General features: G+C 37.8%; 1 protein-coding gene across 2 annotated transcripts in view; it reads right to left on the bottom strand.

The window, feature by feature from the left end:
* Positions 1–16,183, bottom strand: part of cftr (CF transmembrane conductance regulator) — a 115,585-nt gene that overhangs the window by 23,062 nt on the left and 76,340 nt on the right. For both annotated transcript variants that reach the window (XM_048549303.2, XM_048549304.2), the window contains exons 16-19: positions 11,403–11,440; positions 8,478–8,743; positions 5,739–5,818; positions 3,243–3,393 (exon numbers count right to left, since the gene is read on the bottom strand). In XM_048549303.2, coding sequence (XP_048405260.1) covers positions 3,243–3,393; positions 5,739–5,818; positions 8,478–8,743; positions 11,403–11,440 — 535 coding nt within the window. The remainder of the gene's footprint in view (positions 1–3,242; positions 3,394–5,738; positions 5,819–8,477; positions 8,744–11,402; positions 11,441–16,183) is intronic.

Genomic DNA, 16,183 nt, shown 5'->3' with positions numbered 1-16,183 from the left:
AATTGGCGTAACTGTCATGTAAAATGAGTATACAAACTGAAGTATATCCAAAAAGATCCTTTAAAAGGCATCACAGCCTTTTTTTAGCACCAAACCATGGGATAAGCAGATAAGGAAAGAACATTGTTGGCACACACACACCTAACCCCCAGATAGCTTCACTAAATGTCTCACTAACAAGTATCAAACCACTGCAAGGTTTAAAGAAAAGGTGGAATTTGAATGGACCACCCAACACTGACCAAGGCATTGGAAATGTTGATGGTAAACATGGCCACCCTATTTAGACTAAGGCTTCCTTACCTACATTTTGTAGCAAAATTCAGAGAGCTGTCCTAGAGATTTGTCAAGCAACAGACTGACATACTCATATTAACAACTCACATCTTACAGACAATGCCCCAGTCACCATCATTACAATCCACGGATATGTTCTGTTTCAAGACAGATCAAGGTGGCAGCACAATAGTAGTCAGTCAGGATGGAGTTCTCCAGGGATTCCTCAACGTTGACTCTGAACTCTGTGACATTTCATGGCATCAGGTCAAACATGGTTAAGGAAACCTGCCAATGGTTATAACTTACCATCTCCTTGCTACCATCAGCTGTTGAATCGGTATTCTTCTTTGTTAAACATCAACTGGAAGAATGTTTGACAGCAGTAAGTGCAAGGAGAGTACTCTGGGTCAATGACTTTAATATCCATCGTCATGAGTGGCTTAGCAACACAAATAGCAACTGAGCTAGCTGAGTCCTAAGGGACAAATGTGTTATTCTATGGAAGGTAGTAAGGGAATTAATGAGGGAAAACTTATTTAACATTATCAATCCACTTCTCACAGATGCGTCTGTCCATGACAGTATTGGTAGCAGTGACCACTACATCGATCTTATAGAAACGAAGCGTGGAGATGAAGCCCTATCTTCATGCTGAGGTCAGCCTCCATCGTGTTGTGTGACTACCATTGTGCTAAAGGCGACAGATTTTGAACAGACCTAGCAACAGAACTCCCCCAGCACCATGGGGGCAACATCCAATAAAAACATGCCACTTGATTCGCGTCCCATTCACCTTCTTGAACATTCAGTCAATCCACCAGTAATGCAGTGTCAGCATTGTGTACCATCTGCAAGCCGCACTGCAGCAACTCACCAGTTCCACTGACAGCAATTTCCAAACCCGCAGCCTCTATCACCTAAAAGAATAAGTGTGGCAGTCATATGGGGACATCACCACATTCAGGTTTCCCTCGAACCACACCTCTGTTCTTTCACTGTCACTGGATTAAACTCCTGGAACTCCCTTCCTAACAGTACTATGAGTCTATTTACCCTTCATAGGTTTAAATGAACAAGCAGGCTGTTTACTACTATCTTCTCAAGGGGATTTGGGATGGGCAATAAATGCTGCCCCAGCCAGTGACGTTTACATCTCATGAATGAATACATTTTTAAGGGAATAAAACAAGTTAGAAAAAAAATCACTTTTGCAAATCATAGGGATGGTATGGAGAATGCAAACCATGTCTTTAACCAATGCCACATACTGCATAACCTGACTGAGCGAGAAGCTGCAGAGAGGATGCGAATAAGGGTCCAACAATGAGTTCTTATCTTTCTGAAACAGTAAGCATCACCATAAGACAAAAAAGGAGAATGTTGATAGCAATGAAAATCACCCCATCCATAGGATGGATTAACTATTCTGGCTCTAAGAAGGAAAACTAAAACAAAACTAAAAGCTAACATTCATGGAAGGAGGAAATGTGGATTCTCAGAGTGCAATGAATATGGAAAATGCAACAGGCACAAAGAGAACTTGGTATGAAATGGGGAAGATTACTGAAATCATTACAAACATTATCCCTGTGAAATGGACTTTGTGGAGGGACACAGTTGAAAGTGTCGTCTATCATACGGCGACAATGACTTGGGATAGATGCAGTGTAAAGGGTTAAGCCTCGAACACGTACATAGGAAGCTATGCCAATGATGTAATGATCACTTGATGATGGAGAGATCCTAATGAGACCAGCAACAGACTAGACATCATGCTTAGTCAGAACACGCATAGCTAGCATGATATAAAGAAACAGTTACTTTGAAAATTCCTTAGAATTTATCATCTGTTTATAGAAACAGCACTTTAACCATCCTCTAAGACCCCAAATGGCAGCAACAGAGAACCTGCCACTAGCACTAACTGTATCTACATATATCAAAATCATCTGGAACTCAGCATGCAGATCGCGGAGAAGTTCATAAAGCACAAGGAAGTCCAGGGAAGTATTTCCATATCTTTGTCTGATTTTTTCTAGCAAAAATAAGCTATGTACTCCTGATCTACTAAAACTCTCAAGGAATTTCATCCCTTTTTTCTGACAAACAATTGATATCAGAATTTAGAGAGTGTGTGAAATAAGCATTTTAACTATGAAGTATGCTAGCTGGGAAACATGGAAAAAATATTAAAAGTATATTTGACATTTATGGAAACATTTAAGGTGATTGGAATTGTGCAGCAGAATACATATTTCCACTTCCTAGTCCTAAATTCAAGTCCTTACATGGCTGATGAGATTAAAGTTTCTGTTTTCTCTGGTTGTTTCAATATTGCTTTATCGCAAATTATTTGAGCTATTTTCATTGTATCTAGATATTGGAAATTAGATCCACAGGTAATTAACTATGGAAGGAGTGTGAGATAGAGAACCAGCACTAGTACAATATGTTCACACCATCTCTAATCTAATCTATATTAGATTGTAAAATTAATCATTGAGTAATTCTGATGTTGAATGCAATCATTAACCAGACAAATCATGGAGTACTACTTGACCCCCTTTCAGAAAATATACACAAAATATTACTATAGCATTAAATATTAGCATGGTTTGATGGACCTTGTGTAAAATCAAAACTTTTAGCCTCATTTTTCTTTATTTTCAAGAATCAGAGCAAAGATAAATTATACATACTGAATTTACAAATTAATGAATTCATTGTATGGTTTTCACGTTTCAAGTTGATTATAAAAATTGGAAAGGCCAACTAAAAGCTGGAACTGGCCTTATATCTAGCATAATGATCACGCACAGATCCAAGCATACCCAATATCAAGTTCATATCCTGAAGCCTTAAAAGCAATACATTCTATCCATGAAGATATTTTGTAATATGATTCATTGTCATTATAGAATATATCTCAATAACATGTTTACTTCTACTCTATCTGCACTTACCTTCAGACTCCAGTTGCTTTAATTGCTGTGATGTACGCAGAAAATAGGCTCTCAACATGATGAAAGTAACAGCCACAGGAATTGCCGCCAAGAGAGTGTAGGGTTGTAGCACAGATACCACACCAATGGCCCCCACAACAATCAGTATCAACTGCAAATTGAATACAAAGCCATCAAACTGAGATCAACTTAGAATTAATATTATGTACAAAAAGTAAGGGTCAAAGAGCTAGGATGTCTCCTAGCTTTCTCCCTTCATTGTTTACCAAACATTCTGCATCAGCTGAGTCTGAGAGCTAGAGTGTAGAGACTTTCTTCAAACAGGAACACAAGTCTTTTGTAAAAGGATAATCTGGGTTTGATTTGATTAAGACTCCCTGTCTCTTTCTCATTCCCTTTATGTGAAGGTGATGTTCATTACAGTTCAAATAAGAATGATAATACAATATAAGATCATTAGATACAGGAACAGAATTAGTCCATTGAATCTGCTCCACCATTTGATCACGGCTGACCTCTTGAATTCTCCATATAATCTTTGATCCCTTTACTAATCAAGAACCTGTCTGTCTTAAATACGCTCAAAGACTTGGCTCCCACACCCTTCTGTGGCGATGGAATTCCCTGGTTACACCATCGTCTAGCTGAAGAAATTGCTCCTTATCTCATAACCAAAGTGTCATGCGTTCACTCTGAGGCTGTGCTCTTGGGTCTTAGTCTCTCCTACTAATGGTAACATCTTCTCTATGTTCATCATATCCAGGTCTCTCAGAATTCTGTAGGTTTCAATGAGATACCACAGATAATCAGTGGCATAGGAACAAAACTTGCATTCTTCCACTCTGGGGTGCTGCATGTGCATGTAGAGGCACCTAAGGGTCTAGGCCCGAAACGTCAGCCTTTGTGCTCCTGAGATGCTGCTTGGCCTGCTGTGTTCATCCAGCCTCACATTTTGTTGTCACCTAATATGCTCTGTTTTAATAGATCAAAACAAAATCCATCCATTCATAATTATGTGACATAAATGTTTTATAGAATACTGTTTTCATTAGAGAGAAGAAGGTTAAGAGGTGACTTAATTGAAACATATAAAATAATCAGAGGGTTAGATAGGGTGGATGGGGAGAGCCTTTTTCCTAGGATGGTGACGGCGAGCATGAGGGGGCATAGCTTTAAATTGAGGGGTGAAAGATATAGGACAGATGTCAGAGGTAGTTTCCTTACTCAGAGAGTAGTAAGGGAATGGAACGCTTTGCCTGCAACGGTAGTAGATTTGCCAACTTTAGGTACATTTAAGTCTTCATTGGATAAGCATATGGACATACATGGAATAGTGCAGGTTAGATGGGCTTGAGATCGGTATGACAGGTCGGCACAACATAGAGGGCCGAAGGGCCTGTACTGTGCTGTAATGTCCTATGTTCTATGTTCTAATACCTCAAGTGTTAATCACCAGATCCATATTAATATCCTGCCATTCAACAGATGACCCTGATTAAACATTAATCTGGTCTTGTTTCTCATGAGCTAACCTCAATAAGAACAGAGTGTGGAGCAGGAGGAACACAAGAGAAAGAAGGGTCCTGACCCAAAGCATCAACTTTCCTATTCCTCTGATGCTCTCTGGCCTGTTGTAATCTTCCAGTTCCAAACTGTGTTATCTTTGACTCCAGCATTGGCAGTCCTGAGTATTTCTCAAGAATTACAGTACGTATTACATCAGAAAATACGGTCACTCTTCCTTTTGATTTCTTTATATTGTTAATCCTCTGACTCTTCCTCTCTGTTTCTGTGCTTTATGTTCCCTTTCCTGCTGTTTATCTACCTTTAATTCTTCCTCTTCTGTTGCTCTGTTCCTTAATTTTGATCTTTATCTTTAAACAGCAAAGTGGCAAAAATCTACATGATTATGGTGATGGAAGAAACAAGATTGGGTACTTTAGTAGTTTTCAGACCTGACCTTTCATATATCCAAAGCTTTCTGGTTTTAGTTGCAGTGTGTTGCTTTGCTGTGTGGTGAGTTTGTCACTTTCATACCATGCTAACAGAATACAAGAATTTGGTACGTCTGAGTGACATGCTGAGTCACATCAGAGTGTGTTAAGAGTCAACTACATTGGTGAACAACTGAAGTCACATTTGGTTCAGACTGCTAACACTGCCAAGTTTCCTTTCCTGAAGGACATTTGTTATACACCTGAGGTTTCATAAAAAATTGACAGCTTTATGATTACTTTTATTGGCCACAGAATTCATTTCATATTTTTAACATGGAATTCAAATTCTCAAATTACAATAGAGGAATCTGAACTCTCATCTTCTGGATAGCTAATCCAAATCTTTGACTTCATTTGAGATAACATTGTCGTATAAATAATAACATTACTGTAAAAAATTCTGTGCAGGGAACTATACACATGTTCTAATTAAAAAATAAATTGTTGCTATGCTAAATTAATGAGAAATTATGATGAAATTAATCTTAAATTCTCTGACCTGCACAAAGTCAAAAGCAGTGAGTGGCAACATGTCATCTATTATCGCAGTGTCTTTGATGAAACGATTTAGAATTCTGCCTGTAATTACAAAAAAATGAAATGACTATTTTAAATAAGCCAAACAGTCTACACAGAGATAATAAAATGTTGATCATTTATTCCCCAGGGGGCTTTGAATCTTTATAATGCATTAATGAAAAAGTTAAAGTCCAAGAAACAATCTATTTTTAATGGACATGAGCAGCTGATATTCCAGATCCAGCAGGGTATCGTCAAGAGTTTAACACCTGAGCACTAATCAGCTGGATATCAGAGTTCTGTGGGTGGAGATCTTACTGATAACATCTCATACAACATCAACCATGTTACCTTGTCTCCCAAACACAAGAGAAGCTTTCTCTTGAAGCTTCATGGTCTCAGATGTGCTGCTCAGTCAGACTGATTGACCTCTGGCAACTGCATGTATTCTCCATTTCCACTTTCTGGTTCTCTAGCCACTGTCAAGAATCTTCAAGCTGCTCTATTCATAACTTTGGCTCTTTGATACCATAACACTCAAACCCTGGACTCCAGCTCTTTCCTGCTTTCTTTCCCTCCCCATGGATTCTGGCCGCACCAAACTCCTAATGACCACCAAAAACTCTTTCCTGCTCAGAGGGCAAACAGCTTTCCCTTGTTGATACTCTTTCCGCCATTAACACCTACCACTACTGAAGGTTCCACTGCAGAGGGCTATGCTAACATTTCCACCAAAGATTGGTACTTGTAAGGATAAGCAAGTTATTTTCACTGACAGAAGAATCATCAATACAAATGCTTCCTATGAAGCTAAATGTTTATGGGTCCAAGGCTAATGCAGTTAGATTGATGGTGTATTGATGGAAAGTTTATTTTACAGTCTGTATATGTGATAATTTGGTAACTCATCACTGACATTATTATCTAGGCATAAAAGAAGCCAGTTGGTGCTCAACAATGTTTTGCACACAACAAAGGAATGACAACATAATCTATTTTTGGCATTAAGTTAAAGATGAAATGTTAGCCAAGAAATATGAGAGTTTCAGGTCATCTTCAAATTGTGCTGCTGGGTCATTAAACTCTAGCTGAGTGGGCAAACAGGATGAAAGTTGAATATTAATCAAAAAAGCAGCCACTCTAACAACACAACCTTCCTTCAGTACTACACTAATATGTCAAACTGAATTATGTCCTAACATTTTGGATGGAAGTGGAATTCACAACCACCTTATTCAAGTGAAAGTGCATCACTTTGCAACGCACTATCCAGAAAATGAGCTACTTTGCATCATTTACCTCAACCTTTGTGTCCTATTTTGCTAAGGTGGCTAATGCATAATTTGTATGCACACTTTATGCAAATAGCCATTACATAAATAAATGGAAAATAGTAAGTAATAAATGAGTTGTCTTGGGAATTTGATCTCAACATTTAGGATATTTGTGATATTACTCTGCTCATGTAGCTGCAATGCTTCTATTAGACTTTTATAACAGGCACCAGGGCAGCAAAAGATTGTTCACCTAATGCACATAAATTATATTCCTTCCAAAGTTACAAAAGAAAGGTGCAATTGATCACTGAATTCTATAGCCTGTGTTTATCAAATTCACCTATAGTAGTAAATTTAGATGAGATACATATCATATATCGTACACAAGTCCCCACATTGCCACACTATAACACTCACTGTTAAATGTAGACGTCGGTTTTGAATGCACATTCTTTTCAGAATGGTTAAAATGGTTATCACTTTCAACTTTAACTCCTCTTCACTTTAATTCCAGGTCAGAGGAATAAAAGACAAATTTGCCAACAAATGTGACGCTTGTGTCATGTCAAGTTTAATTTACTTGTAAATTTCATGTTTCTGTTTCTTTTCCTGCCCATTATTTTAGTTTCTGCCTCTGGACATTGGTAGATTTATGTGATAAATATAGAAGATAAAGCACAGCTAAAGGTAATTAATAATCAAACTCAAACAATTAAATCAATCAATTTCTTAAATATATTGCCAAGTTAACCTGCTACAAGGATTAAAGCCTGATTTTAAATTGTTTGCTGTCCTTAATTTCTTGTAATGTCATTTTGTTATTTTTGAAATTATTTGCATTGGCCAAACTTATAGGACACGTATCAAAACAGGAGAGGATTAATGGCAAATGATTTCATTGACATAGTCTGAATAGTTTACAGCTAATAATAATTTTCCCTCTTATTTAAAACCTATTACAAAGTTGTTGACAATTCTGTGGAGTGGATCCAACCAAATTTATTTTTTTGAAAAGCCAACATGATTCAATAAGATAAAGCAAACTAAGGTATCTGATGTATGTTTTCATATGTCATATAGAACAGCATGCTAAACCATGCTAACATTCACTATGGTAAAAATAACATGCTACCAAAATATTAAAGACTAGCTTTATATTTTGTCTGCAAAGAATCACACCAGTCTGAATGCCAGACTTTAATCAGTAATAAAAGGATAATGTACCTATTAAATGGGTTATCTTGGGAATTTGACATCATTTGACAACATTTAGGGTATTTGTGATATTATTTTGGTCATATAGCTGCAATGGTACCTTCGCAAAGGTATCTTTCTTCATTTTCATACTCTATTAAACAGAATTCTAATAAATAAGTCCCAAACATTGTTCCCAAAAATGGAATGAATGCTTATAATCATGAGTTATTCAATAAAATTATTACCTGTCTTCATTTGGTTGAACACAGTCATGGGAGCTTGGAGAACTGAATGCAGCATTCGCTTATGCAGGTCCTTCGAGACAGTAACAAGAGTGTGGACCAGAGGCAGACCTCGAATAACCCCAAGTGCAAGGAAGCTGTCTGCAAGTCCCACATAGATGTAAAATATATAATAATAGCTGTCATTGGTAATAAAGTTAGAAAATACAGTGAGCTGGGAGAGGTCTGTTGAGGAGTCATTGGCCTGTGAGCCAGTATCCTCCGCCAATCTGAAACAAAAAAACATAAAAATCACTAACAAAGATGCTTGGCAGACTGGTTGCTGGTTAATACTTTTTTTAACCTGTTAGCATTTTGCTACGTTCAATTTGAAATTGTAATGCAGGATTAACTCAAAAGTGGTGAATTCATTTGAATTTATTCAGCCTAAATGCTCTTATGACTAAATATATATTATTTCATGGCCAAGCATGGCAAAAATGCTACACCTGTTTTGACTATGACCTTAAGAGTAAGGGCATTTGTGAAGCAGTGTGATTGAAACCTCAACCATTCCTGAATTTTCTGATCATTCTTAACGTTAGTTTTGTGAGCAGCACAAATAAGCCCAATTTTGCTCCAGTTGTAAAGTGAGTGGCCAGGTTAAATTTCACCTCTAGATTTGTATCCATCATAGTGTTTGACATGACTCCAATCAGTTTTAGGTTAGGACATTAAGATTCAGTCCAAAGAAACTGAAAACTAAAACAAAAAGCTGCTTTATGCATAGCAAACACAGCACCATAAAAGAGCTGCTTTATCTTGAAAAAGCATTGATTTTATAAGAAACACAATCAAGTCAAGGCCATCTCACAAGATGCATTTCTGGGATGATGCAGCAAAGCATTTAAAAGGGTCTGTGTTCCGGAACCATTTTAAATTCCAATTCAATCCTCACAGAACAAATTGTTCTTGTTCTTTCACTCATGAGAGAAAACTTCATAATTCATTCACAACTTGTGAGATCTGTAATCACACTGCTAGTAGTGCGATAATAAAATGTGGGGCTGGATGAACACAGCAGGCCAAGCAGCATCTCAGGAGCACAAAAGCTGATGTTTCGGGCCTAGACCGCCTGAAACGTCAGCTTTTGTGCTCCTGAGATGCTGCTTGGCCTGCTGTGTTCATCCAGCCCCACATTTTATTATCTTGGATTCTCCAGCATCTGCAGTTCCCATTATCGCTAGTAGTGCGATATCCTATATACCTATTTTATGCTTAATTGATCTGTTTCTCAAGATTACAGAGGCATTCTTTTGTAATCATTGTCAATGCCAGTAAAACAAAAACAAGAAAATTATTTCAGTTCACTTACTAGATTGCATTAACTTTACACCCATTGTGCCAAAATTCAACTGTTAATTGAAAGAAAAGGGCATAAAGTGACTCCATCTCTGTGGATATGATTACTTTGTATTATTTCTTTCTAAGCATGTCGTGTACAATATCCACTGGATGCTGTTAGAGCCTAGCTTTTACATAGTCCAATTCAAACTTATTTTTCTAGATCAGACACATTTAAAAATTAGATTGAAGAAAGCTTATCAAATTGTTGAGCCCCTTCAGCGCAGAAAGAGGCCATTCAGTCCATTGAGTCTACACAGACCGTCCAAAGAGCATTGCAACCACAACGCCCCCTCCACCCCATCCCAGTAACTTCACATTTACCATGACTAATCCACCTAGACTGCACAGCCTTGGACACTGTTGAGCAATTTAGCATGGCCAATCCATCTAACTTGTACATTTTTGGACTGTGAGAGGAAACCCACACAGGTACAGAAAGTGCAAACTCCACACAGACACTTGCCTAGGACTGGAATTGAACCCAGGTCCCTGGTACTGTGAGGCGGTAGTGCTAACCATTGCTGCCTCACAGCTTTAGCTTTTGAAGCACCCTCATTTCATTCTATCCAGTGAACATCATTGGTTCACAAAAAGTCCACTTAAGGAAAGTAAGCCTTGGCAAATTAAAAAAGAACATAACAAGTAACATTTATTTAGGCACGGTCTAAATGTATATATTTTTCCATTACAAAATTACTGCAAAGGTCTAATAGCAATCAGGAATGTGGGAGTTTCAAACAACACGTAAGAATACATTTAAGCTGAAGAAATTTGGGAAACATGACTGGATTAAAAAGGAGCCTAAACAAACACAAACAGATGTTATTGTTGTAAGTAATTGAGCATAACTGAGGTTAGTGTTTATTGCTGTAAGCGATGAGAAACAGGAAGCACACTCATTACAGTAGGCCATTGTACAAAGTCAGTTGAATATTTAGGAGTGATCAACAAACTCGAGCAAATTACCCCTATGGAACTCACATGTGTTATGTTGCATTAAACCATTTTAAAATAGAAACTTTACATGAAAACGTAAAGAAAGCCTAAAACTTAAACAAATCTGTTCCAGATTTTCTTCCATTCTTTCCAATAAGTTTTGAGTTAGAAAATTATCCTTCAGCCCAAAGAAACCAAAAATAAAAAAAAAGCCTAGAGAGGGCTACTGAAGAGAACAATGAACAACAACAATGTGTAAAGTGTTTATTTCATTTAAATTTCTCAAGATCAGAACCCGTACTGGCATATTCCTGGAATGCACTTTGAAGTGAATGACTTGACAAACTGCTCTCTTTTCAGACAGAGGTTTGCAATAATGATTACTAGTAGAACAAGTAAAATATTAAAAAATGTGTTGAGGAGAGAGTTTCTGACAGTACATGCTATTATGCTAGCCAATAAACCTGGCAAAGGACATGTCTTATCGATCTTTCTTAAGTAGTTTGATCGATATTGTGTCTGAGTCATGTCCTGTTAACATGCAGTCACCAAACAATGCATTGGTAAGATTCTGTGCCCTGAATTGCAGACTTCATTCCTACTTACCCATTAACTATCCAAAGTCCAACCAAAGAAGCAGCCACCTTTAGACAAACAAGGAAAATGGTGACATTAAAATATCATTGCATTATACCAGAGAACGCAAAATCCGTTCTTAGTAAATCACAAGATCTTTTACCTCCATTGAATATTTGTTTTACATTGTTTATGGGAATTTGCAATTATTAGTAAAAATGGACCTCTGATCATTCATAATATAGGGGAAATATGTATTACCAATTGTAAGATATAAAATAATTGCAGAAATCAGGGCTGAGACTAATATACACTGCACTAATATTTCAAATGTCAAGATATATCAGTTTAGCAGTTGAATGGCTTGTATCAAAATATGCAATTGTTGGTTCGAATGCAAGGTTCATGGGACCCATATTTTACATACTAAAACAGTAGTAAAAATGCTTGAAGATGCAAGTTATGCATTTAATGTCTGTTGAGGACGACATGAAGAAATTTTTTGTCATTGACAGTCTGGTGGATTACTCCACTCAGAATTCTTCAGAAGCCCCCATAACCACAAAAGGCATGAACATAACCCCCATCCCCTCCTGTTTCTTTTCCAATACTGCATTCTAAGTATTCTGAGACTTTCTTAAGAGCTTCTGCCAGCAAGGTAAACAGTATGACACTGCTGTAATCTTTCACATGTCTGTGTAAGTGTTACCTCTCTGATGAAGTTTGAGAACATATTTTCCTAACCACTATTGGGATTTGGGCATCATTTGCTAGGACAGCATTTGTTGCTCATGCCTGGTTGCCTTTGAGAAAGTGAAGGTGAGTAGCCTTTTTAAACCAATGCAGTCCACAAAGGCCCGCAATGCCCTTGGGTGCAAGTTACAGGATTTTGACAGCAACACTGAAGGTATAGTGATATATTTCCAATTCAGAATGGTGAACAGTTTCAAAGAACTTGCAGGTGGTCATGTTCCCATATACTTGCTGCTCTTGTCTTTCTAGATGGTAGCATATATGTGTTTGGAAAGTGCTGTCTAAGGAATCTTGATGAATTATCTACAATGTATCTTTTAGATGGTACACAGTGCTGTTACTGAGTTTCAGTGATAGAGGAAGTGAATGCTTGTGGATTCTGCGCTAATCAAATAGGCTGCACTGTCCTGGATGATGTCATGTTTTCTAAACTGTTTTTGGATTTGCTCTAGTCCAGGCAAATGAGGAGTATTCCTTCACAATCCTGACTTGTGCCTTGTCAATGGTGGGCTGACTTTGTAATGTCAGGAAGTGAGTTACTCATCACAGATTTCTGGCCTCTGGCCTGTTCTTGTAACCAGAATACTTACATTTCTAGTCCAGCATGGTTGTCGGTCAATAATAACTCCCAGTATGCTAATAGTGGATACTCCCATGATGATAATGCCATTAAATGACAAGGGACAATGGTTACATTCTGCCCTCTTAGAGATAGTCAATGCCTGGCACATTCCTCAGGTGAAGCAATAGTTTATTGATATTGAGGTTGGACTAGTAATCCAGGTGATGCTTGGAGGATTTGGATTCAAATCTCATGGTGGCAGATAGCGGAATTTGATTTCAATTTAAAAAATCTGGAATTATAAGTTTAATGATGACTTTGAAATAATTGTCTTAAAATCCCTTCAGGTGTGCTCATGTCCTTTAGGGAATGAAAACTACTGTCCTCATCTGACCTATGTGAGATTCCAGACTCACAGGAGCGAGGGGTACGCTTAACTAGCCTCAGAAATTGCCTAGCAAGCCATTCGGTTGTATTAACTGCGAAAAAGTCTCAATTTCTGCCAAACCTTCAGCTCTTTGATTGGATTTTGGAATCACTTTACATTTTGGCGTCAAGTACAAAGTGGCTTCACATTTAATGGCTGAAATAAGCCAATGGCCAAATTCAAGCCTTAATTGTACACTCTTGAAGCAAAGAACAAGACAAAATTTCAAACTTTGTAAAGTGGTACTTATTATATAAGTGCAGCAAATAACTGATAGATTTCATCCCTTCACTTCCTATTGTTCTTAATGATTTTCAAGAGGAACAGCAAGGAAGAACAGTTTAGATAACATTAGTAATTTGTACTGGTGTTATGCTGTTGCTTCCAAATAATGCCAACAGTAGCCCCATGCACAAAATTGAATGATGACAATTCTAACTGTGTTCTTGTTCCAACTTATCAGTTCAACTGATCTAACTCGTAAGACTGTGGACATGATCTATCGTCAACAAGCTTCATAAAACAATTACTTTTATTCTCAGAGATAGTAGGAACTGCCAATGCTGGAGAATCTGAGATAACACAGTGTGAAGCTGGATGAACACAGCAGGCCAAGAAGCATCAGAGGAGCAGGAAAGTTTGACATTTCGGGTTGGGACCCTTGTTCAGCCTCATTTTAGGTCTTAGCAGAATTAAATGCATTATACTCAATTTATTGGCATTGCATTAGCACAGATTCTTGCCATGTTATATTAGGAAAATAGTTTGTTTTCTTTTGCAGTCTACTTTTATTGATTATCAGCAAGTTTTTTTTCAGTGGTGCTAGCATACAGTATTTCTTTTATGCAACTTATTAATCACACATAACTGAAATGCAATATTTCACTGTTCTCTGAGAATGAAGAAGTACATCCAGAAAGGATTATTTAGAGATAGCAAGAACTCCAGATGCTGGAGTCAGAGATAACAGTGTGTAGAGCTAAAGGAACACAGCAGGCCAGGCAGCATCAGAGGAGCTTCTTTAAGAGTTCTGCCCTGAAATGTCAACTTTCCTGCTCCCGTGGCACTGCCTGGTCCACTGTGTTCCTCCAGCTCCACACTATGTTATCTCAGAAAGGTTTATTTGTTTCATTAGCCCAAGTAGCAAAAAGAAATTAAGTTTACATTCCTAAATTGTAATATGCACGGGCATGATTACCAATATAATGTACATTTTCAGCAATTAATAATTTTCTTTAATTAATGAGGTATTGGCAAAAGACAATATTTTGCTCATTACCTTCTGTCAATATGGCTCCTCCAGAAAAATTGGGGTCCGTACCTAAATCACTCCAAGATGTTCCTGGCAATAGGAGAATGGAAGATTTTGTGGAACAATATAATATTCATAAAAGGCCAGATTGGATTGTAGAACTTAGCTGTTCTAAAAATGCTATATTTTGCAACAATGCAACAATACGTTTAAGATAATCAATTTTGCCCATTCAGACTCCTGCATTCAGCTTCTGAGACGACAAAATTAGTTTCCTGTGGAATAATTTTAACTTTACCCTCCTAGTCTGGTTAGTGGGATAGAGATCCATGCCTGGTCTCCAAGACTTCATTCTAAATGGGAATCTAAAACAACAGTAAAAGTAGCCACTCTAAATTGTCATGCATGTATGTGTGCCCTTTTGGTCAAAATCTTCATGTTGTTTGGTGTCAAATGATGCTTGATTGTCTCTCCTGTGACATACTTTTGGACAATATACTATGTTAAAAATGTTGTATAAATACCAGTTGGTTTTGTTCTGATTTTACTGCCAGCATGCATGAAACATTTCCACTGAGAACAGTCAGTGAGGACTGTTGTCCTTGTATCACCTCAAAGCGCTTTCCAAGCAATAATATACTTCCCAGTTGAGAAACTGTTTTATATGTATGAAAATGCCACAGATTATTTATACACAGCCTGGTTCTGTGAGTAACAAGTAATGAATAACCAGAAACAATTTGATTTTGGTTGGCAGGTTTCTTCAAGTCCAATGAATCACAACCTAGTTGATGACAATTTTAAGAATAAATATGATCCATGCCCCAGCAAAATTAGCAATAGAATCACACAAGAAAGATATAGGTTACTTTGTGAGATCCTTCAGTTTTCATATCCTGTAACCCAAAACTTGCTTTACCTATATTTTTGATTTTCTTTTAAGATACTACATGGGGAATAGGCAATATTAAAGGTCAAATTAATTATGAAACAGAACAGGGATTTGTCAAAATTGCACAAACATATATTTTCCCAGATATGTCTGTGGTTGACATGTGGCTTTTATATAGTAGGAGGAATATTTCAAGTGCAGCTGTAAAACTCCATGTGGTTCTATATGCATCTTTGAGCTTCTCTTGCATGTTCTGCATGTCTGGAATTGTGCGTGAATTGTGATTCAGTGCTGCTTCCTCCCCTCCTCAGCCTGACCAATGAGGGGAAACAAGCAATTGCTGTTTGGAACAAAAATATTCTAGCATTATTACATAAAAGAGCATTATTACCACAGCCACCCAGAAACTGGAGGAACAGCATCTCATATTCCGCCTTGGAAGCCTACAACCAAATGGTCTCAATGTGGACTTTACTAGCTTAAAAATTTCCCCACCCCCGACCTCATTCCAAGATCAGCACCCCCTCTCGTCCCCGCCTCCTTGACCTGTCTGTCTTCTCTTCCATTTATCCGCTCCACTATCCACCTGCTATCACTGCACCCGCCTCTCTATTTATTTCAGAGCCTCCCTCCACTCTCCCATTTCTGAAGAAGGGTCCCAACCCGAAACGTCAGTTTCCCAGCTCCTCTGATGCAGCCTGGCCTGCTGTGTTCATCCAGCTCCACACCTCGTTTTCTGAGACTCCAGAATCGGCAGTTCTTACTATCCCTAGGCCAGTGACTGTTATTCTTGCCCCGTGAAAAAATAGTCAGACTTCCTTTTAGGTGAATTATGAGTACCTCATCTTACAGCCTAGATACAATTAAAGTAAAGCTAGTAAGTACATGAGGGGAGAGTGAGTAGAAAAATACATTGATGAATTAA

The sequence above is a fragment of the Stegostoma tigrinum genome, chromosome 18 (assembly GCF_030684315.1).
Source record: "Stegostoma tigrinum isolate sSteTig4 chromosome 18, sSteTig4.hap1, whole genome shotgun sequence".
In the NCBI taxonomy this organism is placed as follows: domain Eukaryota; kingdom Metazoa; phylum Chordata; class Chondrichthyes; order Orectolobiformes; family Stegostomatidae; genus Stegostoma; species Stegostoma tigrinum.
The sequence above is the reverse complement of the archived record's forward strand: the minus strand, read 5'-3'. Positions and strand labels throughout refer to the sequence as shown.